At 34.7% G+C, this 24544-nt stretch overlaps 2 protein-coding genes across 3 annotated transcripts; both read left to right on the top strand.

Annotated features, from left to right (window-relative positions):
* Window positions 1–10168: 10168 nt before the first annotated feature.
* Window positions 10169–13224, top strand: LOC130623693 (uncharacterized). 2 transcript variants are annotated; one of them, XM_057439205.1, is made up of 2 exons: window positions 10169–11586; window positions 11703–12577. In XM_057439205.1, the coding sequence occupies exons 1-2, from the start codon at window positions 10986–10988 to the stop codon at window positions 11765–11767; spliced, it is 666 nt and encodes a 221-aa protein (XP_057295188.1). In that variant the 5' UTR covers window positions 10169–10985; the 3' UTR covers window positions 11768–12577. The 2 variants fall into 2 exon arrangements, with proteins under 2 accessions (XP_057295188.1, XP_057295187.1); XM_057439204.1 differs by lacking the exon at window positions 11703–12577 and adding an exon at window positions 12625–13224 and having other exon boundaries at window positions 10181–11586.
* A 5196-nt stretch (window positions 13225–18420) lies between these two features.
* Window positions 18421–19964, top strand: LOC130624002 (melatonin receptor type 1C-like). The gene has a single exon (XM_057439560.1). The coding sequence runs from the start codon at window positions 18639–18641 to the stop codon at window positions 19788–19790; it is 1152 nt and encodes a 383-aa protein (XP_057295543.1). The 5' UTR covers window positions 18421–18638; the 3' UTR covers window positions 19791–19964.
* Window positions 19965–24544: the final 4580 nt, after the last annotated feature.

The following is a 24544-nucleotide window of genomic DNA, read 5'->3' on the forward strand; positions in this document are numbered from 1 at the left end:
AACCAACGAGACCACAGTTGATTGTACTATATGTCACCACAGTGCTTGCCCCTATGACCTACCTTTAAAATAAGATGACGGATGCATAGCTTAAAATTCTCTTAGTGTGTGCACGAGGCTGTAAAAGGATCACAGGCTACTTTCAAGCTACTTTGTTACAATCTCGGGAAGAGTTACCAATTAAGTAGATAACGTGTCTTCTGCGAGTCAATTCAACATATCATCATGACCAAATATACAAGCTACAGTTCGCAGAACATAAAGGTTAGAAATGAACAGAATGCAAGCTCATACGTGAAATTTGTAAATATAAAACTGTGCGTGCTTTTTAACAATACCAAATACACAAATACCAACAAATACCAAAAACATGATTTTTTATTTCTTGTGTCCCGAATAATAAATAAATAAAACTTTTCTCCACGTAAAATTTCATATTGTAAGTTAAACTAAAAGTTAAAATAAAAGTGTGATTTTCTATTATCCACCCCAACAATTCTAGCCACGTTTGTGTTATCGGAGTATCATTTCACAGTTTCATTGCGCAGAAGATAACCAAATCCTTGTAAAGAATATTTCTTTCTCTAGATATCACGTTTTCTTTTTTAGTCTAGATAGCTAGCTTCTGTGTTAACTATTATCGAAGTGAAATGGTTATATGTTATTCTTAACTTGTTGTTCTCTTGAAGGTTGTTTAACGAAAACTTACAAACATCGGGTCTAACTTTTCTGCGAGGTACTAATTAGGAATAGAGGAAAATTATTTTGGTTGTGTCGACATTTAAGTATAGCTTTATTCCTTGTTGTGATGGTGACTCGACTTCATTCTGGTTATAGTAAGAACCGCTTGATTCAAATCCTGTTAAAGGAGAGGCGAACTGCGCTGCAGCACGGCTGATGAATAAAAGTTCATGATAAGTGTTGATTTTAAAGACCAGACTGACTGGGTTGGTCGTCTGCTCCATAAAAAAGTCTCACTATAAATCAAATTTGTTTACGTCTTTGTGAACCTCCTTGGTGAGAGTACTGAATTATTTGTAATTGAGTATTTTTAAACATTTGCTAAACGGGTGGCTAAATTAAAAAACAATGGAATATATTTCTCTTTATTGTGATCACGAAACACAGTGATTAAAAGAAGTTGAAGATCAAAATAACATGAAAAATGTTGAACAAGTAAAGAACATTATTTTTATTATTTTATACTACTGAACTTGCTAAAAAAAATTTGCGAGTAAAGATAAAGAAAGTAAAAATTCAAGGAGTAGAGGTGAAGCCGCCATATTCGTTCGATTTGTAATTCAATGTTTCCGGTCTGTATATTTATTCACATCTCATCATAACAAACTTTATCGTTCAAAGTTGATAGTATGGTGCAGAAAAGGGACTCATGAAAACATGAAAAAAATGTTGTTGTTGGTCATGACAGATACTTCTTTAGTTCAAAGAAGTTTAACCCTATTATATACCTGGGGGGGGGGGGGCACAAAGTGCTCGCGGACTCTTTGACTAGGCATAACTTTGGATACACATGTGATTAAGTGTTAAAATTTTGGGACTATTCCTAACTTTTATTAGGGCTTCTCATGAAAAAAAAATTTTTGGAAAAATTTTGTACTTTGCTGGGGGTGTTCTATTTTTTTGACGGGGGTAAATTTTTTGGAATTTTGAAAACCGTTGACATTCAAGTAAGAATGTCATGTTGTATTGGGTATATAAATATTTATTACATGTATGTTTGTCACTAAGTGGTAACCAAGGTGATATATGCTAAGGTGATATATGGTTACTAGGGACAAAAACCGGACCAGATCTGAAGGGAATAACGATCCAGCAAATTGAGGTCATTTCGGATACCAATGACGTCATTATATTGTTTTCCTTGCACCGATTATCTTTAAATGCCCTGTTCTACACATATCCCAAGTTTAATGGCATGAACATCAATATTTCTGGTAGAACAGGTCTTTTTATCTTCATCGTTCAAATAAGAAATTTTCTTTCCGAAATGACGTCATTTTTTATCTCAATGATGTCATTAAAATTATTTTTTCATGTGAAACACATATTTTGGTATTTGATCCACAAATCCAGCAAGAATCACTAGTAACACGCGAGAAATTAAAACGCACTGAAAAATTGGGAAAATGACCATTTTTCACATTGTGACGTCATTTTTAATCCCTATGAGGTCATCAAATTATTTTTTTACCTGGATTGAGTTTGTATTAAGACATTCTCCAACTGAGCCAAGTTTCATCACTTAAGCACAAGTAGTTCAGGATTTATGGCCCGCAGGCACTTTGTCCCCCCCCCCCCCCCAGGGTTACAAGGGCCAAAAAAGCTCAGGTATAATAGGGTTAAACGAAGGTTATAAAATGCTGTTAGTATTATAGTACGTAGAATATTCTTGGTTATCTCAAGCCAAAGATCATGTTTTCGATTTTTACTGGTAAGTACATCCAAACCTACTTATTTTCATCCCACCAACCATGAAAATTTTGTAAAAAACGTTGCAAGGAAGATATATGGATAGTTAGTTGTGACATATGGTTATTTATTTGTTATTATAGTAGCTATCTTAGTAGATTTTAGGATTTAGAAATCAATAAATATCTTTCTCTCGTTTAAAATTTATTTTCTGGCTGCCACAAAATAGTTTTTTGTTCGGCTCTCCTTTAAATACACTCGCTTATTTCTCTTCTTAATGTTTTACTTTACGCGCCAAAAATATGCTGTTGTCTAAATAAATGACGCATGACCTCCCCATATTGTGACTAATGGGCGCTTCTATTCGTAAATACATAAGAAACACTCGCTAGAGCAAATGCAGTGTACTAAAAACTAAAAACATCTTGTTTTTTTATCAGAAAACCTAAAAACTTATTATGTACTGGAGCTAGTGGTATAATGTGTAATGCTTAAGCTTTTTTGCTTGTGTGTGTATAAGTAGTTATCGCAGAGTGCCGAAAAAAATTTCGGAAATATTTTTTGAGAGATTTAGTCATTGAATGATGAATAAATTTCATAGCGAATAACGTTCTCTAATGGAATCGGAACACTAGAGATTGCTTTAAAATTCAATTCAAAAGCCTTGTATTAAATATGTACAGTAAGCTGTAAGTAGTTCAAGAATAAGGGAATTTACGAAACAAGAACGGGATTCTCTGCAACGACTTTTTTTTGAAAACCTGCCATATGAAAAGCGCGACAAAAAATTGATTACGAAAAATTAAGCAAAAGTGATTACAATAAACAGCGTGAAATACATACAGTAGACTCCCGGTAACTTGAACACCGGTTAACGCGATCTTTTGTTAGCTCGAACTGTTTTCTACGGTCCATTGGACATTTCTTAATACTTCCTTATAAAAACTACTCGTTAACTCGAACCCCGGATGATTTCTTCGGATAACTCGAACCTCTTAGTGTCTAAGTAGAAAACACATGTTCGAAAAATGAATACTGGTATGTAATGTAGCCAAAGATTTCGAAAAAGTTGTTCTTATGGTTCGCTTTACAGAGGAGCCAAAATGTTTCTTTTGATGGCAATGTGATAAAAGAGAATGCTATTCAACTTGCTGAACGTGTCGATCCTACAAATTTTAAAGTGTCAGATGGAAAAGTGGAAAAATAGGTAAGAAAATAAATACATTCTTGCGCAAGTTACAGTCCTATTTTGAATTATAAAGTTCTGTTTTTTTTCAAATGTCTACCACACACATTTGTCCTTAACCCTATTTGGTATGGGCTTTTTTGACTCTTGTAAGTATGGGGGGGGGGGCATAAAGTGCCCACGGGATGCAACTTTTGTTTAGTTTGGTTTTAAGTGACAAAACTTGGCACAAAGAAGCATCAATATGTTGTGACTGAATTAGTGAAAAAATATTTAGGTTGACATGTCATCACAGGAAGTGATGACGTCATAATGAGACAATGGTTGAAGAAAACATGTCTTTCTTGGAAATTCTTGTTCTTTTATCTTTTTTAAAACTATTTACAGTACTAGTCATTAAAAAAGTAATATAAGAATGTAAGATATTATTAGAAACATCAACAGGTGGTATAAAAACAAAAAATTTCTCTAAGGAGAAAATGGAAATCGACCAGAATTCAAATCTTCAGGAATTTTTTTTGAAAAATCTCTATTTGGGAACCTTAGTGTTAGTAGCTGTCATGGAATAAAACTTGGTATATATAATAGCACTTACTTCAGTAGCTACTCAATAAAGACAATTTGTATTGACATGGGACAAAATGACCTATGACGTTATCATATGACAATAGAAATAGAGAAATAGGAAATTACAACCATTCCGGTCTGTAAATTACCAATATTCCGGTCTGCAAATTACACAGTATACATGTCAATATTGTATGATGACTTTTTGTCACTATCACATACATAATCCCATATTCATACAACTGGTTAGTTTAGAAAGCATTTATTTTTAGCACTATACAATAAAAAAGTTGATATGACCACCTGCCAAGAAGGACAAAGTGACATTGACAGGACAATTTTTGAAAATATATTTTTTTTATTTTCCGTTAGTCCAATAAAAGTTAGGAAAAGTCACAAAATTTCAGGTAATTTCATCCAGTATTTAAAAAGTTATTAGAATTTGAAAATGCCTCGGGTACTTTATGCCCGCCCCCCCCCCTCCCCCGCCCCCATACCAAATAGGGTTAACTTGCCCTAACCCAAACTAACATCTCACTTTTTTATAAGTTCGAAATATCGGGAGCTTTGCTTAAGTCGAACTAACTCGAACTGTTTTTTCTGGTCCCTTGGAGGTTCCGAGTTATTCACTCTCGTCCCCAGAGCTCTTTGAGCGAGTTTATCTGAGCTCTGGAGTCGAGAATGCGAGGTTACTGGGAGTTTACTGTATGTTAAAAAATTGATATTTGATTGTTTAGCGCCCTTTTGTTAAAAAGAGTTTTGGCGCCCCTTATTTACGATTATACAACTATGAACATGGCGGCGAAAAGTACAGTGTGTGACTTGTCTTGTGTAGTTTACAGTTAAGTTGGCTAGTATAGTTCTTTTCCTAAAACTTCTTTGTGAACATTTCTCTTTAACTCTAACATCTGCGTTGGAGGGTTAATATTAGGTATACTAGGATACCATAGTTACGGATTAGCTAGCTAGAAATCTCCATCTCTATACTTAAAAAAGCTTACCTCTTTCTTTCTTTAACAGTCAGGGAAATCCTCTTAATTAAGCTGTACAGCTTAATTTGGATGTCAGCTTAATTAGGATGTATCATACAGTCTAATTAGGCGTTTTACAGCTAAATTAAGATGTACAAAACTTTGATCGTCGAAAACACACATTTAACTGAATTTTAGAATCTATCTAACTCAATAAATCCAATATTTACGTGCATATAAACATCTCCAATACATTAGTTTTTTCGTAGCACCCCAGAGATCCGCTAAATTTGAAGTTTTAAAAATGTCCGCTTAAATAGGCTGTATCACGTGACGTGCATCCTAACTATAGGATGCAGTACAGCTTAAATAGGACTATCACTACGATGAACCGTTGTTTCAATTTACACCGGATTTACACTGCTGCCATTATGAATTCGAACAAGTTAAAATAAAACTACATGACCAGCGCATTATTTGACGACGAGCTCGCGATTTCTAGCATTCTTTATCCATATCTTCTGATCCTGGGGTTCTGGAGATACCATTCTTTTTTTATAACGTAGTGGTCAAATTGTTGATGAAAGAGCTGCAGGGGTGATTCTGCTAAAATTTAAATTTTTCGAGAAATCGGGGAAAAACTTTTTCTACCTCCTAATTTAGATGTATGTCACCTAATTAAGCTGTGATATACATCCTAATTAAGCTGACATCCAAATTAAGCTGTATAGCTTAATTAAGAGGATTTCCCTGACTGTTTAAAAAAAGTTTACCTTGTCCTTTTAATAGAGTATTTCAAAAACGACCAAAACAACTTTGGAAAACCCTAAAAAACTGGTTCCTGATAAGTCAGGCAATACTACCTAGTAGCTCAAAACAATGGTACAGAAACTTCTCACCCAAAATAAATTTCCAACACATTCAATTCATTTTTTGTCAGTCTTGGTGCCAAACTAGCCTCTAAATTTTCTTATGACATTACTAATGTTAATCCACCTGTTAGCGGACAGGATTTTCGGAGGGCTCGTATTGAGACCAAAAGTGTTGAAAAAATTATTAGTTCACTAAAACTTAATAAAGCTACAGATTTGGACTGAATTGGTCCATGACTTAGTTTTAAGTATTTAAATGTCAAGTCATTTCAACAAATCTTTATTTACTGGTTATGTACCTAAATGTTGGAAGACTAAAAGGGTCTTGCCTATTTTTAAAAGTGGCAATAAAACATCTACTAATTATCTCCATTTTGCCATTTCCTATGAAATTTTTCGAAAAGTATTTTGTGCATGAGCAAATGTCTCATTTTATTTCTAAGCACAACTTCCTGAATGACAGACAGTACGGATTTTGAAAACTCTTAGTAGTCAATGTCTCTGATTTTATTATTACTTTTATTATTATATTAGTTAAAAGGTAGGTTGTATGAGGCTTGTGTAAGAGGTGTTATGTTGTACGGTAGTGTGACATGGGCATCGAAGCAGGAAGATCTTGACCGCTTAGAAAGGAATGATATGAGAATGGCTAGGTGGATGTGTAATGCCAGTCTGAGAGACAGAAAGAGGGCTAAGTATTCATAGAATTAAAGATGTAGTAAAAATATTTACTTAGAAGCTAAGCGTCGCGCTCGTACAGCAGTGTATAAGGCAAAATCAGAAGCAGAGAGAAACAGATTTGCAGATGTGTTAAGAAGGGAAGACCAGCGCAATGAGGTATTCAAGATAGCAAAGCAAATGAAGAAGACTAATCAAGATATTGTAGGTGAGAAGTGTATACGTAATGATGAAGGTGTTTTGGCTAGCACAGAGGAGGAGAAAAGGGTAGCTTGGAAGAATCATTTTCAGAGGTTGCTTGGGACAAGGATAATTTGTCTGATGATGATGTCGTAGAAGGGCCAGCTATGCAGATCAAGGCAGAATGGGTAGTGGAGGCTATTAGGAAATTGAAGATTGGCAAGGCTGCAGGAGTATCAGGTATTGTTGCAGAGATGGTAAAAGCATCTGGATATATTGAAGTTGAGCTTATTACAAGTCTTGCTAACCAGATTATAAAGGATGGTGCTATTCCGAGTGAGTGGCAGTCGAGTGTAATAGTGAATTGTTTCAAGGGCAAGGGTGATGCATTAGAAAGGGGTAACTATAGAGGTTTCTAAGTTGGTGATTGATAAGTTACTTAGAGAAAGAATTGATATAGATAAGATGCAATTTGGTTTTGTTCCAGGGCGTGGCACTACAGATGCAATATTTTTACTCAGACAGCTTCAGGAAAAGTATTTAGGAAAGAGAAAGAATCTCTACTTTGACTTTGTAGATTTAGAGAAAGCTTTTGATAGAGTGCCACGTAAAGTTATTTGGTGGTGGATGAGTGGCTAGTTACGATGGTACAGTCTATGTACAGCAATGCTAGAAGTTGTGTCAGGATTAACGATTCACTTAGTGATGAATTTAGTGTAAATGTTGGTGTACATCAGGGTTCTGTACTTAGTCCTTTGTTGTTTATTCTAGTCCTAGAAGCGCTGTCGATGGAGTTCAGAACAGGTTGTCCATGGGAGTTATTGTATGCAGATGATTTGGTTCTCATAGCAGAGTCGATGGAAGAATTAGTTGAAAAGTTTGAGAAGTGGAAGAAAGGACTAGAAGAGAAAGGACTGAAGGTAAACACAGTAAAGTCTAAAGTCATGATTAGTAGCATTGCAGCCAAGTGTGACCTTGTAGTTGGACAGTGGCCTTGTGGAGTTTGCAGGAAAGGGGTTGGTAGTAACTCAACAGTTTGTATGCAAGCGTTGCAAAGGTGAGATTATAAAGAATGAAGTATTTCCAGCTTTAATGATGTGCAACAGTGGCTCGTTAGAGATAGTTAAGAACTTCTGTTATTTAGGTGATATGTTGGGCAGTGAAGGGGGTGTTGGAAGAAGTGTTACTTGCAGGATAGGTTCTGCTTGGAAAAAGTTCAGAGAGTTACTTCCTTTATTGACTAGCAGAGTCCTGTCAATTGAGGTAAAGGGTAGGTTGTTTGAGGCCTGTGTAAGAAGTGTTATGTTGTACGGTAGTGAGACATGGGCAGTGAAGCAGGAAGATCTTGACCGTTTAGAAAGGAATGATATGAGAATGGTTAGGTGGATGTGTAATGCCAGTCTGAGGGACAGAAAGAGTTCAGATGAGCTAAGAAGCAGGCTAAGTCTCCGTAGAATTAAAGATGTTATCCAGATAAGAAGATTGAATTGGCTGGGGCACTTGGAAAGAATGCAGGAGGATAATTGGGTAAGAAAGTGTAGAGACTTGATAGTTCCTGGGGCAAAGCCCAGAGGCAGACCGAGAAAGACTTGGCAGGAGGTTATAAGGACAGACTTGATAGAGAGGAAGTTGAGTTTAGATCTAACACAGTCTAGATCAGATTGGAAGAGGGTCATTAATATACCCCGTCCAACCCATGCTAGCATGGTAAACGGACGTTAAGCCGAGAACTTTAACCAGTATTCACATGGTTGTGATGATAAACGCTGCTTTACCATATTGTTTTTAGACATATTTTTAAAACTCTGTTTGAATCGTAAACTAAGCTTTAGAAATAGTTCCAGTAGATCATCAGGAAATTAAGACATAAATCACTGATCTAGGCTTGTAGTCAAAACCCTGAAGTTATGTGACAAGCAGAGTTGCCGGATTGTTGCTAGACCCGTTTGTTTAGATAATCACTTAATAAGGACGTTATACTCTACTCTCTGTATTATGTTATTATGTAAAACAGCTCTACTGACGATTTTGCATCTTTATCAGTCAATTTTTTTAATTAGCTATACACATGTTTTTTTTTGTCTTGTTCAAGGGAAATAAAATCATGGAGAAAAAATAAAGGTTTTCACTTCACCATGTGATGTCTAAAGAAGTGTTTTTTCTACGCTTTATGACTATAGGAAGGCAGTGTCTTAGACGACGGTTAGTATTATGTCTTTGCTAGTTTGTGGAACTTTGGATTATTTGGTTATATATCTCTTTGTGAGTGTTCTGGTTCTAGCTGAAAAGAGTTTTACCTGAGTGGTGCTTTAAGTCATTTAATCTTTTTATATTTAATTTTATTATTTTGACCTATTAATTTGAATTATTAATAGTAAGTTATATAATGGTTTTTTTTTGCCTTTCATTAATACAGTCACTTTATAGTAAGTATTCAGACAAGTGAGACCTATTTATGTAATGCCCAATTTTTACTTGTATTTTTTACCGGACGGAGAGTAATAATAATCTCGAATAGAGTAATAATCTCGAATTCTGTATAAGCAGCAAATTAAACGGTATATACCATCATATAATTATACTCATTGGCTGACTATCCTATTGCATGCCAATTATCAGTTTCCCTTGAGTTGGCTGTCTCATTTTTCCTAACCATACCTTTGTGCAAATGGACTGAGAAATACCTGAGAATACGCATTTTTTTGCTTGTCATTATAAGCAGAAAACTATCCGTCACCCTAGCTTAGAAAAACATTGCAATATTTTTTAATAGTACTTAGAAATGCTTAACTTTTTATATTACCTTAATATGGGAATTAATTTTCACAGATTTCACAAAAAAGGAAATTTGATGATATTTCTTTCTCTTAATTCGGGCTATTTTATATATGTTTTTGTTGATGACAGATATTTAATATATACATTTTGAATATTTGTCTCCAATCGGATCATATCGTCGCCGGAGACCATGCTATGTCCGAAAATACAAAACTGAGAAAAATCGCATTAAAAATTTTGTTTAGCCACAAAAATAGTTTAAATTTGTAAGGTAACTTAATTATAGCAATTTCGCTGACTCCAGTCATCACTTTTATTGCGTTTTCAGGTGTTTGTCCACTAATAATTTTTGGCAATATAAAGCCATGTTTATTATTAGGATTTTTAGTTTGCCGGAAGTATTGAGTCTAGTGCGAGGTATAGTAAAGGCATGAAACTGTCCTATGTCCAACTACTTGGACCTAGGACTGTTTTGGTATCCAGAAATTTACTATACAGTTATATATAGTTATACCAAGTAAGACAAGTTATTTGGGGATTTAGCAATGTTTAATAACCTATTGTGGACATAGCATTGTTCAGAATACAGTTTTCACTGCAGAGAAAATTTTCCCAATGAAATCTCAATTTTCATAAAAATGGACATAGCCCACATATTCTTATTCTCCAGCGACGATATCTGGTGCTAGGTAAACAGAATTGAAACAATCTGTTGAGAACATAAGTGACATATTCTCAACGTGCGTGTTTGATTGGAGATTGCAGTACAAATAATCTGACTTTGTTTAGTTCCAATGAAAAAATTGTTTTGTTGAAGATGAATTGTATGGAAGTGGCAGAAGGACCCTTATCTAATACATTGCTATGTACCCTGGAAAAATTTAGAAAGAAACATTATAGAGAAAATATGGATTTACAATTTCTAAAAGGTGAAAAGTTTCAGTTTCCCGATTTGAGTGGACACAGGGATGGACTCGAATTGCTGGAAGCAGAATTTATAGAAGATTGTTATGGCAAAGATGATGTAATATATGAGCACTTTGTGTATGTGTTTGAGCTCAAGATAAAAGCTGATGTTTGTATATATCCTCTGGATGATGACATATGTGAAGATCATTTGGTAGAAAAAATTGTTCGGTGGATTGTACCTGAAGATAGATACAATGATAACAGAAAAATTATTAATCACAAAATCATCGACTCCAATAACACATACCACACCATAAGCGTAACACTATTGTGTGAAATCAATTTCGCAGATAAGGTAATCAAATCCCCCTTTCACGATGAGGTAACGTATAAAATTATGCATCAATTTATAACATGTGTTGGGTGTGTTATTCAAAAGAAAAAGTCTCGAAAGAATTGGAAGGTGAATTACAAAAAGAAATTGATTTTTTGGCAAAATACACTGAAACGGATTTTCATCCAAATTCAAACAACATAGTTCGTGATCTTGTCCATCCATCATTATATCTCTACGTTAATGGGGTTTCTGTAATAAAAGAGTCGTCTACGTACAAATGTGTCTATGAAGCATTTGATTTTTGGGGTCGTCCGTATGAAAGCTCTGGCTACCAGTGGCTGCCAACACAGTTTTATATTTCCTCTGACTCGAAATGTAAAATAAATGACTACATTAACAATCTTGACGAAAACAAGTTTCAACAACTTTATGTTGCGTTAGAAAAACTTTTCCAGGTGTTTTTACCTTATTTTGAAGATGTGTGGTCCTACACGAAAGCAATGAAAGTGTATGAAGAAGGTAAAGATCCTGAATATTTCGTGAAAGAACCTGTTAGTTTTAAAGATAAAGAACTACAAGTTATCGTTAAAATCGTTCAGTACACATTACAGCCTAACGGATTTTATGAAGGTGTTTGGCATGCAGAAGGAATGTCTCATGAAAATATCGTCATGACAGGTTAGTTTGACTGTAGATCTTTACCTTCTCGTAAAATTGTTAAGCATGGTGCAAGATCATTGTTCCTACACCTCTTAATTTTACAAAAGTTTTGAATGCATATCGTTCAATTTTAGGTATATTTGATACGTCCTGCTGCCAACAGAAATACATTGTTAATTGGTTGCATCCACATTTTTAAGTTCTTTACATTTTGGACCATTTTAGGCTAACTGTATTTAGTCAAAAAAAATTATGTTGTCATCATGTTTGGCATGTTCTTTGTACCAGTTGTAATGAAGAACTACATGATTTATTTTATATAAGCAACTTGGATTCTGGTCAGATCTCTGCTTTTTTTAATCAATGTCTAGATCCATAGATCTTATATCTACTGTAGTTAGAGTTTCTTTAGATTTGAAAGGGGGTCTCTTTCTTCTTTCGCAACAAATTAAATTTTTGTGTTGTGTATGCATGTATTTATATAGAAATCCAGGTCAGAAGGGGTATGATAAAGATGTCACTTCTTCAAAAAATCCCAGAATGCAATTTCATCACTCTTCCTGTCACGCCCGTACATTGATATTTTTGGAAACTGTTAATAGGACCTTTTAGAAACATTAAAATAATAGATCCACGAATATTTGTGTCTTTTTTTAATTTTAATTCGTCTATGTATTTTTGTGTTGTCTTCGAATTCACCAAAATTAAATTAGCATGCATGTAAATTTTTATTTCGTTTAAATTTCAGTAAATCTTGTTTTTGTGGCATTATTGTTACGGTCAAACGCTTTTTTTGATTTAATAATATCTTTAAAAAGGTACAATTTTTAGGCTGTAGATAAGTGCCTATATTTTGTGCAAGTCACTGACATTTTTGCCGACCTCTTTTGCCAACTTTTTTTTTAACTGATAAAGGAGTTTTTCTAAAGTGTCTTCCATATAGTTATTATCAAATGCAAAACATCATGAATTTTCCTATTTACAATTTTTTTTTCTCCGCAAAAGAGTACACTTAAATGTGTTAAATTTTATTTTGCATTATTTTATTTTGCGCAGGTATATATTTTCTCGACCGTGATGTAAACATCTGCGGTGGAGATCTTCATTTCAAACGATCCTTTACAAACCACGAGAGAGAATTATTCCATTCAAAATTCCACCGTGGTTTTGATGCAGTTACTGTTTCTGATTTTGTTCAAAAAGGTTTTATGCCTTTGGGACGATTCCCAACAGAAGAAGGTTATCTTCTGGTTTTCCCAAACTCACACATCCACAAGCTGGAAAAAATGGTTAACATTTCCTCAGATCAATCCGCTTCTCGACGTATTGTTGTATTTTTCGTGGTGAACCCTGATAGAAAAATCATTTCGACTAGTGACGTTGAAAGACAGCAGACTGTGATGAGTTTGGATGAAGCTAAACAACACAGACTCGAATCAATGAATGAACGAAAATATGATAAAGCAAAGTTGAATGTAAGAGAAGTGGAATTGTGTGAGCATTAACAGTAAACTATGTGGAAGACATATCTGTACTCTATTCCTGTTGGGCTATTTGAGGGCTGCTCAATTTTTTGAAGAGGGTGGGGAGAAGATTCGCCCCTCTGTAATTTCCAAAGTTGTTGTTCAATATGAATAAAACTTGTGTTACCCAGAACGCTTTGGCATATTTTCCTAAATAAAATTTGAGAAATTGTCAAAGGTTGCGCAGCGCATAAAGCGCAATTGTGATTTATGAATAAAGTCGACAGAAGATCTAATACTGCAACCCTATTGCGTGCGTGCAGGCAAGGAAACTGGGAAATCCTATTTACCCTCAGAATATTAAGGGACATCATGTCTTATCAGAGATTTAAGAGACAAATCGCGAATTACACATAAAGAAATGACACAAGATTTCAGCAACACGTTATTTCTTTCATGAAAACATGAAATACTACAAAAAAAAATTTCATCTCGTGTAATATTCGCAGCTTTCTTGTACAACGGTTCTAAAGAGATAAATAACAATATGTACGCGTCACCTTGTTCGCAAATTTTGTCGATGTCCCTATTTTATTGTAAAAACTAAAAGATATACAGTTGACTCCCTCTAATTCGAAACTTTCTATATTTCGAACAGTTTTTCAGTCCCTTCAGCACGATTCTCTACCTAATTCGAATTTTAAAGTGTAAACAGGGCTTTGACAAATTCAATTTGTCGACCTGAGAAAAGCACTTGATGATGCAACTTGTATTTTCGAAAGAGATCGTCTCTCCAATGCAAAGCAATCAAATATTCAACAGTTTTTCAAATAGAGTTTCTTTTTTGTGCAAACTATGAAAATAAAAGATTGAATGGAACTTGAATTATGTTTTCTTGATTTTAAAATAACGTAATTTCTCTCTGTAATTCGAATATTCACTCTCTGAAGCTGAAAGTTCGAATTACGGAGACTTTCTATAGTTCGAATAAAAATTTGCCGTGGGAATTCGAATTAGGGAGAGTCAACTGTAGATGAAGAAACACTATCCGGAAAATTTTATTGAAAACTGAAGATCAAAACATGTTCAAATGTTTTACTAAAATAGCAAACTCACCCTAATTTCTCTCCGCCTTTCTTAGCCGTTATTGCTATTCATTCCACGATTTACACGATTTGCGGAATACATGCCATCAGTCAAATTTTAATCAATAAGAGAGAACATGTGTAGCTTCAAGTTCCGACTATGCTAAATCGATCAAATTTCTGTTCTATTCTAAATGAATTAAACCTTTTAACTTACTCAAATCAGGCTTCTTTGCAACTCTTAGCTACCTCTTTGCGTTGTTTACGAAGACAGTTCCCTGTCGCTTTCGATGGTGCTCCTTTGCTTTTTTATGGAGAAAGTATTGTCTGTACATTTTGCTTTCGGAATTTCCCTTTTTACGTTTTAAAATTATTTATCTCCGTGTTGGCAAAAAGTATGCAATAAACCTGGCCATGCACTTTAATAAATGAAAGAGCGCGTGATAAACATTTAAGTGGCCATAAGGCAAAGAGATATACGTACGATTCCTTTTCCCTACGATCGAAAACGATTATTGTGCGCCGGGCCGCTTCGTGGTCAAAATGAGTGATCAAGGAAATCGTTAAATAAAGAACAAGAAACTTCAGAAATTGAAATACCATTATTTCCAGTTTGAGTAACTTTTAGATCATCAAATTTTCAGGATAGTCGTTACTCATTTAGAACTTAAAGTGTATGTTAATTTTTTTAGATAAGGGTGATTAGAATTTTGCAACGACCTTTATAGTACTCCATTGCGCGACCTTTAACTGGTAGCATTTTCCTTTTTCTTTAAATTTTTTAGAAATGTTTAAAAAATCATAATGTGCAGAATGTTTTACTTTGAATATTTTTCTTTAAGCAACGTTTTATGAAGCAAAGGATGTTACATAAGAACCTTTTGAAAAAACTAAAGTCTGTTGTTAGAAAAATATGAATGAACAAAAAAACTCTGCATACCCTTTTAACATGGTTATCCAAGGTTAATTTAAAGTAGAAGATGATGAAAAATCACAAGGTTTTTCTTTTGAGTAATCTAGAGAGGTTTATTCACTGATTCTTTTCAAGGAAGCACCCTCCTATTAAAAGATCCCCCCGATCTCTTGCAAAAAGCACTCCATCTTCCTTGAGACGAGGCATCGGTTTAAAGTACAATTTGACTGCGAGGTTGTATCAGACCCCTTCCATTCAAAATCCACCATTCTAACTCCCTTATTGCATTTCCTTGTATCGTTATTTGTGTTGTATTGGTTTTTGAGCTGCCGAAATTGCAGTGTTTCTAGGAGTACTGTTTGAATGGTGGATTAGAATAGGACTATCAGCCTATTCGAATCTATTAGAGTTGACTGGTCACCAGTCAACCCTAATAGATTTGTGACTCGATTGGTGTACAATTTTTGGCACCATAGCCAAGCAGAATAAACATTTTCTTCTGGTCTAAAAAGTCATACTCTTGGAATCCCTTTTTTAGCCCAAAAACCCTATTACTTTGGTGGGTGTTATGAGAAATTTCTTCCAATTGATCACACAAAACCCAAATGTTGAAGTAGGAAGGTTACTGTGTCACTCACTATTGCAATTTTCTCTAAAGCCACGGTGACGCAAGACAATTATTTCAGGCAATGGTACCAAATTTAATTTTGTTATTATGGACCGAACATTTTATTTTGTTCCAACATCTGTGCAAATGCAACATCATTCAGCAAAAAACATTCAGCAAAATTGCTGCATTGTGATTGGTCGCGCGTAAAAGTGTTGCATCAGAATTGTTGTAGCAACTGGCGAGACGGAGAACTTCACACGCGTAACCCTTTTTGTTGTTGCTGGTAACATTTTTTTTTTACATACAATATTTTTATTGTTGCCAGCAACAACAAAAAGCTTCTCTGGCGACACAGGTTAACATGTTTAGGCGATAGTAATAACATAAATTTGTTACTATCGCCTAAGAATATTGTCTCGTGTCCCGGTGGCTTAAATTCGAGGCTAAAATTAGCATGTCGTCTAAATAAATTATACAAAACTCTGATATTTAGCTGTTTCAAAAAGTATATTGGAACTTCTAATTGTTTGGTAAATATCCGAGGCGCTGAGCTTACTCCAAAACAGAGGCGGTGTTCGTAAACATTTCCAGAGCATTGAAAATTCGCAAATTTCCGCAAATTCTTGGGGAGAAGGACATTGAAAGTTACATCATTTAGGTTTATTTTGTAAATGTAATCTCCCTTCTGCAATATAGACTGTGCAAACCATCCATTTTGAAATGCTCGTAGGTGGTAAATTTGTTGAATGCTTTTAAACTTATTACCCCTATCTTCTTTTGGTGACTAAAAATAGATTGCTTAAGAATTCTTCTTCGCAGTGTGATGATTTTGAAGTTACACCCATTTCCAAAATCTCCAACAATTCCTGATCAAGTTGTGTTTGTTTCTGACCCGCATTTTTTTGGATACTTTACATCTGGTTGAGTAGGCTTTTTCTGAAAAGGAATTTGATATCCTTTTACGATGGTTACAATTTGAAAATCTTTTGTTAAGAGCTCACTTCGATCTCTAATGGATCTTCTACAAGTGTTCACGTTTAAGACGAAGTGAACCTTCCAACGTGAGAATAGCAACATGTTTCGTGCACCAAAATGTTTTTAACTTCGTGGATAATATGTCTAGCAGAAAAACATAAATTTCTCTATTTTTGATCCATGTAAGGTAGGGTACCTTCAGAGATCTACTATCTGGTGTCACTTGCAATTTTAAATGTAGTGGCTGCAACGCCACATATGATGAAGAAACGTCAAGACATCTAAAGATTCAGGTAAGCGAGCACGTCGCTCAAATCATTATAAAGCTACAGACCATCCATTGATAACTTCAAGTTACACACCATCTATTGACAACTTTAAGGTTTTGACACTGGAGATTAAAAAGAACTTATTTATCTTACATCACTTCAGCACCATTATTAATTCCTTAGTTATTTGTAACTATGGAAATGATTGCGTATATAAACTAAATTTTGAACTAAAAACTGTAATACTTAATGGTAGTAACTTGTTGTTTTGTTTCTCAAAATCTATACTTGGAACCAATAGATCTGAAGAAGTGATAGGCCAAAAACTCGTTCCTTTTAACTATTTACGATCCTTTTTGTATAACCCTTCATTAAAGAAATTGTGTATTTCAGCTTTAAAGGAACACTCATTAACCCTATTTGTTATTCTCTTTTTTCAGCATTGAGAGTATGAAGGAGAAGCATAAAGTTCGCTCTCCATAAATTCAGACAGAGTAATCCCTTTAACATAAAAACTTAGCAAAATTGTAGCATGAGATATAAAGAATAAATTAGCATAATTATTGTGTCTTGCTGATGTGTGACGCTGAAAAAAGCCGTTAACTATGATTTAAAAGATTTTGGCACATAAATATGAAAGGTAAAATCTCCAAAAATCCGAAGTGTTTCATATATCAGATTAGAACTGCCCGTATCGGGGAAACGGATTCGACAGATGGCAAGACTACCAAAATGTTAAAATTAAAAGCATAAACACAGAATCAGAAGTTGAAGCATTTTCCGTTTTAGAGTTCACTACGGTTGCTTAATAATTCATGGTCGTTAACTCACAAACTCGTCCCCAGGGTCTTGTCACCCCTGAGCCGTTATTTCGGAGTGCCGCTATCAACTTCATCAACAAGGCAAAATGCCCTAGGAACGAGGTTGATTAACTCCAAATGTTAGGAAGCAGATGCCAGTTATCAAAATAATAATAAAAATTGAGAAGAGAATTAAGAAGATGTTACAATTTAAATTCGCTGAGGGCAGGGCAACAGAAATTTGAAAAAGCCAATTTAAAAAAAAAATGAAACTCATTTTTTATCCCATCTGATTCACAATTAAAATAGAAAAATGTTCCTTACATTTTGTTTTAAACTGTCGTTATCATGGCAACAAAATTTCCATCTTGGCTCGAAGTTAGGTAAAGAGAAAATATTTTAACAGAAGTTGTTACTACTCGAAACTACTTGGAATTCAGTCCTTTTGAATTCCTTCCTTATATTGCGGTCGATGCAAAGAGTCTACAATCTAAGTTGTTTTTATGTATGCGCAGGTGATTTGGTAAAAAATTGTTATATAAAAGCTCTAATTTACATCAATAAGCAAATATGGAATTTAAAGCAACGTAGCACCCAGTCTCTTTAATTTTCTGTATACAAAACGCGAATATGTTTCAGTAGTACTAAATGTAGTTATAGCGATAGTAATTGTTTTGAATTGTTTTAACTTTTAAACGTCTGAATTTGAGATTAGAATTTTTGAAACAGATTGCAAATTATCTCATGGAAACATAAATTTTGTATTGTTATTAATTACTGTATAAAAAAATCAAATTCGGTAGCTTTTGAAGGTTCGTTTCCCATCTGCGAGGAACAGCTATATTTTTTAATTAAAATGTTTCTTCCCATAGTAACGAAAGTGAGACAACAGCAAAGTTGCTCTTATTCTTGTTTTGATTGATTTTTCAGTTCGTTTTTCTGTGGCAGAAACGATATGAAGTGGAATGCAGGAAACATACTTCAAGTACTTTTCTTAATTTTGTTATTTTTGGTTGGCTTACTTGGAAACTTCTCAACATGCATAGTCATTAAGCGAAATCTTCGTTTACAAAATGTACACAACGTTTTAATTGTCAATCTCGTGACCATAGATCTTATTGTGGTTTTGTTTTCAATGTTTCCAGTGATTACAGCCACCATCTTGGATGAGTGGCCTTTTGATGACGTTTTTTGTCAGATCAGTGGATATGTTTTAGTTATTATGAATATAGCATCACTTTGGAATGTCGTAGCGCTCAGTGTGTGTCGATACTTATTATTCCGCAAACCGATTATTTACGCTTTTGTGTTCGTCCGAAAAAATATGATTCTTTTATTGCTCGGTATATGGTCCGCTGCTGTCGTCTCGTCGTCTGTTGTATACGGCGTTGGTAATTACCGTTATTTTCCAAGGTTTCACATCTGTTATGCCGGATTTCACGACGTCAAGACAAATCTGATTGTTTTAGGTGCCGTTGTGTTTATACCGACGACCTTTCTAGTTGTTTTATCAGCCAATGTATACACAACAATTCAGTTGAAACGTCAAAAATCCCGACAAACTCGACGGCCGCAGAGACGATCGGTTTTTGAAATAAAACGGCCTGATTTGTCAAATCAGAATACTGAGAATTGGACGGCATATACATATTTAATCTTGGTTATCGTTTTATCAGTGTGTTGGGGCCCCTTGTTGATTATACACACAATCAACCAAGCAAAACCGGAGTATTTAAATCGACACATGTACGCTGCTGGGACAATTTTCGGATTTCTCCCGTTTGTTTTAAAACCTATTATTTTTTTGGTCATGAAAACTGAATTTCGAAGAGAATTTTTAAAAATGTACACCTGCAAACATCATGTTGAATCAACAACATTCACTAGCCGTCAGCTTCCACGAGTTATTCATGAAGAACATGAAAATACGGATGAACCGGATGAACAAACGGTACAACCGGATAACCAGACTATAAATCGAATGAGAATGGTAGACATGTCGAAGAATCAATTTGCAAAATCAAGTAAAGCAGAAGTAAAATGGAATATTAAAAGGAACCCGAATGTTCCAGAAAAGGACACAATACTTACTCCTGTTGAAAGCTAAGAATTGAAATGTTAAACTCTCATGTTGTGTCAAACATTCTCATGTAAGGTTACGAAACGTCATAACCTTACATTTTGCTACTTTGTTCTGTCCAAGGATCGTTTTGTAAATACTTCGCTATTATTTTTGTTAGTCAGAATATCACACAGAAATACTGATGTGATTAAAGTTTAATTCAGGTCATGAATAACCCATACTCTATTTAGTAACAGCGGTATTCTGTGTGTTCAAAATGGTTGCACGCAGCTTCATTCCGGGCGCCCCACAGAGTTAATAAATTGCTTATGGGTCACTTTGTAGATTTTTCCACGGGTTAACGACTAGTGGAAAATATCTTTATATTCCACAATAGCACAACTTCCAGCATTTTCGCTGACAATATAACATAATATAGTTTCAAAAAATATTCTTCACATGAATTCGTTTTAAAGTGGACTTGACTACAATCTGGGCATGCCAATTAGACAATATTCGTACATTACGGATACAAATAATTCCAGAGGGAAATGATTCTGTAAAAATAGTGAGATAATGGCACTTTTTTGTTGATTTTACAAATCAACTCGTGAATTTACGGAAGTGCTTGCTCTGTGGATGCGTGGGTTAAGTACACAGTGTTTAAATTGCAGTAGTTCCACTTTGCTTTAATAATGACCTGCAGAATTACTGGGGCGAACTCCAACATTTGTCGCCTTGTCTCAATATACTCTGTGAGTGGTGGTAAATAAAATATATACAGGTTAACTAAAAAGGCTGACTACACCAGGTAATCAGTTAATTCATTAAGTGAAAACGTTACCGTTAAAAAATAATAAAAATTCTCTCTGGTTGACATTAGAGATAGCGGAAGAGGTAGTGACGGTGGTGTGTGTTCTAACAGTTATTTTGGTTTTTGCCTCGACAATGACTTGCTTAGCGTATATGACACATATGACGGTTTTTATATAGTACATGTAGAGTACATTAATTTGTGATGTTGCATGCGACAGATATTTACAAAATATATTTTTTGTAAACATAAACTTATAATAAGTTCAAGATAAACTTCAACGATTCTCGCCAAAATAATCTTCAATTTCATAAAAGACTTCAACGATTCTCGCCAAGATAATCTTCAATTTCATAAAAGACTTCAACGATTCTCGCCAAGATAATCTGCAATTTCATAAAAGACTTCAACGATTCTTGCCAAAATAATCCGCAATTTCATAAAAGACTTCAACGATTCTTGCCAATATTTTGAATGATTCTACCAAATTCCGACAAAACAATTATCGTTTTGAGCACTTTTGTCACTATTCTGAATGTCAGACATCAATGACTTCCTTGAAGGAGCATCTAAGTTATCGGTGTTTGATTCTTTTCTGTGTTTTCTTTCATTTCTACTTTTTCGACGTTATAACCAGAACGGTTTAAATTAAGATACTTGACTCTTCATCACACTTACATTAGGTAGAACGTTTTGGAGATCGCCTGTAACAAATTAAAGTGACGAGGACATGTTATACAAATAGCCATATCTTTTCGGCTAACACATCTGTCAGAAAGAACAGTTGAGAAAGAACATTGAAAAAAAAAACATGAATTTACGTAAAATTGTTTGTCAGGAACCAGATGGTGTTTATTTTTCGTTTAAACGGATAAAGTTATCCTTTAATTTGTTTTATTTTTTGTCCAAGGTGTGTATTAAAAAAATGAAATAAAACAAATCATAAAATTTATACATGTAGAGCTATATACAAAATAGCCATTACAGTCCCCTTTTAACTTTTAACGTTAAATTACAAATGCTTTTATCTGACAATAACAAGTGAAGAAAAAAAACTCTTAAAGTATTTAGCAGGATGCAATTGGATAATCAATAAAAAATTCATAGGAAAAAAATTATAAGGTAGCCAGTTAGGTAGTAGCTAGCTCAGCATAAAGTTTCAAGAGGTAAAAAATGCAACTATATTCAGTAGTTAGCAGCTATATTAACTTGTGATACCTTTTTGTCCTAGATATGTCCTAGACATAACAATGGAAACTCAAAGTGAGAAACCCTGTAAAATATTTAAAGAATTTCATTACTTGCATGGTTTCTTTCACCAAAATGTCATCGGTCTCCAAAAATCCAAGCCATGAGACTTTGTCAAAAGAATATTTGAGTAAGAATGATTTTTTTAGGTATCATCTTTTTCAGCTGAAATTTGTGCAGTAAACAAACCTACGTTTTCTTCAAAAACATCTTCAAAAACATTTTAGTTGCACCCATCAAAGTTTCTTAACATTCTAGGGACCACCTACTTAGTTCTTTAACGGGTTTCTTATTAAAAAAAACTAGAATGAAAATTGCTTTTAAGGTTTGTCAATTAGGTAAAATATATGACTTAAATGACAATACACCAGTATTTTTAAAAAAGTTAAAATACCAAGTAATAAAGTTAACAATGTCGTATCTATTTATATTGTTTTTCTCATAGTCCACCTATTAATTGGTATTCTGTTAATCAGGGGCGGTGCCACAATTTCCAAAGTGTGGGGCAGGGGGGGTAGGCATAGTAGTAGTTTTTGAGATTTTAGTGACAATCAAAGAGCAAAGCGAGTTGTTGAAACAGCTGGGTTCCAGGGGGTGCTGTAAGCTCCCTGGGGCGAAGGCCCTGGAAGCCAATGCATATTGAGAGTCCTAAAACACGTAAAACGACTATATTTAGTGAGATAGCCTGCAGATTCATAACAAACATTTAATAAGTTTTTCAAAATTTTTTAACTAGCTAGCTAGCTGTACTTACAATCAATTTCTTGTTTCTTTTTATTTACTACACAACAATAAAGACTGGTCATACTGAAAGAGAACTACTTTGTTCATCACTAACATACTGCCTGGCAGTGAGCGGGATTCGATCGGCGGTCCCTATAACTGGGAGCCGCAGGCGAACCCACTACACTACGTGCGGCAATATGTTAGTGATGAACTCAGATACTTTATCCGGATGGTGTGTATACATAGGTGAATATTTATCATAGCACATCCGTATTTCATTCTTAACAGAGAATGTTTCACCCCGATCAGACCTCTATCATGACGGGCGAGTATAATGCGTGTAAGTCATACTGAAAGAGAACTACTTTGTTCATCACTAACATACTGCCTGGCAGTGAGCGGGATTCGATCCGCGGTCTGATCGGGGTGAAACATTCTCTGTTGAGATAGAAATACGGATGTGCTATGATAAATATTCACCTATGTATTCACACCATCCGGATAAACTATCTGAGTTCATCACTAACATATTGCCGCACGTAGTGTAGTGGGTTCGCCTGCGGCTCCCAGTTATGGGGACCGCGGATCGAATCCCCCTCACTGCCAGGCAGTATGTTAGTGATGAACAAAGTAGTTCTCTTTCAGTGTGACTTACACGCATTATACTCGCCCGTCATGATCAGAGGTCTGATCGGGGTGAAACATTCTCTGTTAAGAATGAAATACGGATGTGCTATGATAAATATTCACCTATGTATACACACCGTCCGGATAAAGTATCTGAGTTCATCACTAACATATTGCCGCACGTAGTGTAGTGGGTTCGCCTGCGGCTCCCAGTTATGGGGACTGACAAAAGATAATACCTAAAAAACTCATTCTCAAACCCAAATAGAAAATCCAGTGAACATGCAACCACACACCCTTAAATTAAAATTATATAACTGACCATACCATTGTCGCTGAACCTTTACCTAAGAACATATGTCATGAAAAAAAAACAATTAAATTAAAGGACGATTATACTAGTAAAAGTAATAAAATTACATAGATTCAAATTTGAATGTGAGATTCAATACTATTCTGCACTCAGAAATATGTAATTAGAATTAACCAGGTAACTATATATTCAGCATTACTCAACTTGCTTGCTTGCCTCACAAGCCGATTATCAGCCAGTAGATAGCAGCAAATGGGCTGCAAAACTAAATTTAAATTGCGCCGAAGTTGGGACACGAGCCCGAAACCTTATGATTACAAGCCAAATGCTCAACCATCTCCGCCTGATAATATGATAATATAAATCTCTTTTTTATAATGTTTCCATTATGTTTCGTCCATCGCCAACACACTGCTATTTTTCATATTTATGTCTTGCTTATTTGCCTCTTTATGGTCAAACCTGCTTTAATTAAAAAATAACTTTTCATTTTAATTTCAACTCCGTACGTTTGGCCAGTCATTACGAGTAAGAAATGGCAAGGCAAAAAAATTTGTCTTGCCATTTCTTAGCAAGAAAGAATTCGCGAAAATTAATCTTCGCGAAATTTTTGAAAAGCCTTGATTCGAGAAAATAAATACTCGCAAAATGCACTTTTTTTGAGCTCGCGAAAATAAATCCTCACTAAAATTTGTACACTTAAGGTAGTGAAAATTCTATTATGGTAACTTTGAATCACACAGGATCTTACAAGAAACAAAAAAAAGTATATTAAATCCCAGGGCGTTCTCATAAAACGTAATTTATTTCCCTAACAGAACCTCGGATGCCATTAATTATAGAATTGTTTAGTATTGTAAAAATTCCAGGTGAAAACAAAAATAAAAACGTTTCTTGCTATCTCTGTATTGTGAAAATCCCTAAATCGAGGGTAGTCATTATACCTTATTTAACATTTTTTCGGAAATAAAATTGTTAATGTTATACTCGGAGATTTCAATGTAAATGCATTTAGTGATGATAATAATTTCCTCGAATCAGTTCTCGTCACTCTTACTGAATATAAACAAG

Source organism: Hydractinia symbiolongicarpus, chromosome 13, assembly GCF_029227915.1.
Source record: "Hydractinia symbiolongicarpus strain clone_291-10 chromosome 13, HSymV2.1, whole genome shotgun sequence".
NCBI classification, from domain to species: Eukaryota; Metazoa; Cnidaria; class Hydrozoa; order Anthoathecata; family Hydractiniidae; genus Hydractinia; species Hydractinia symbiolongicarpus.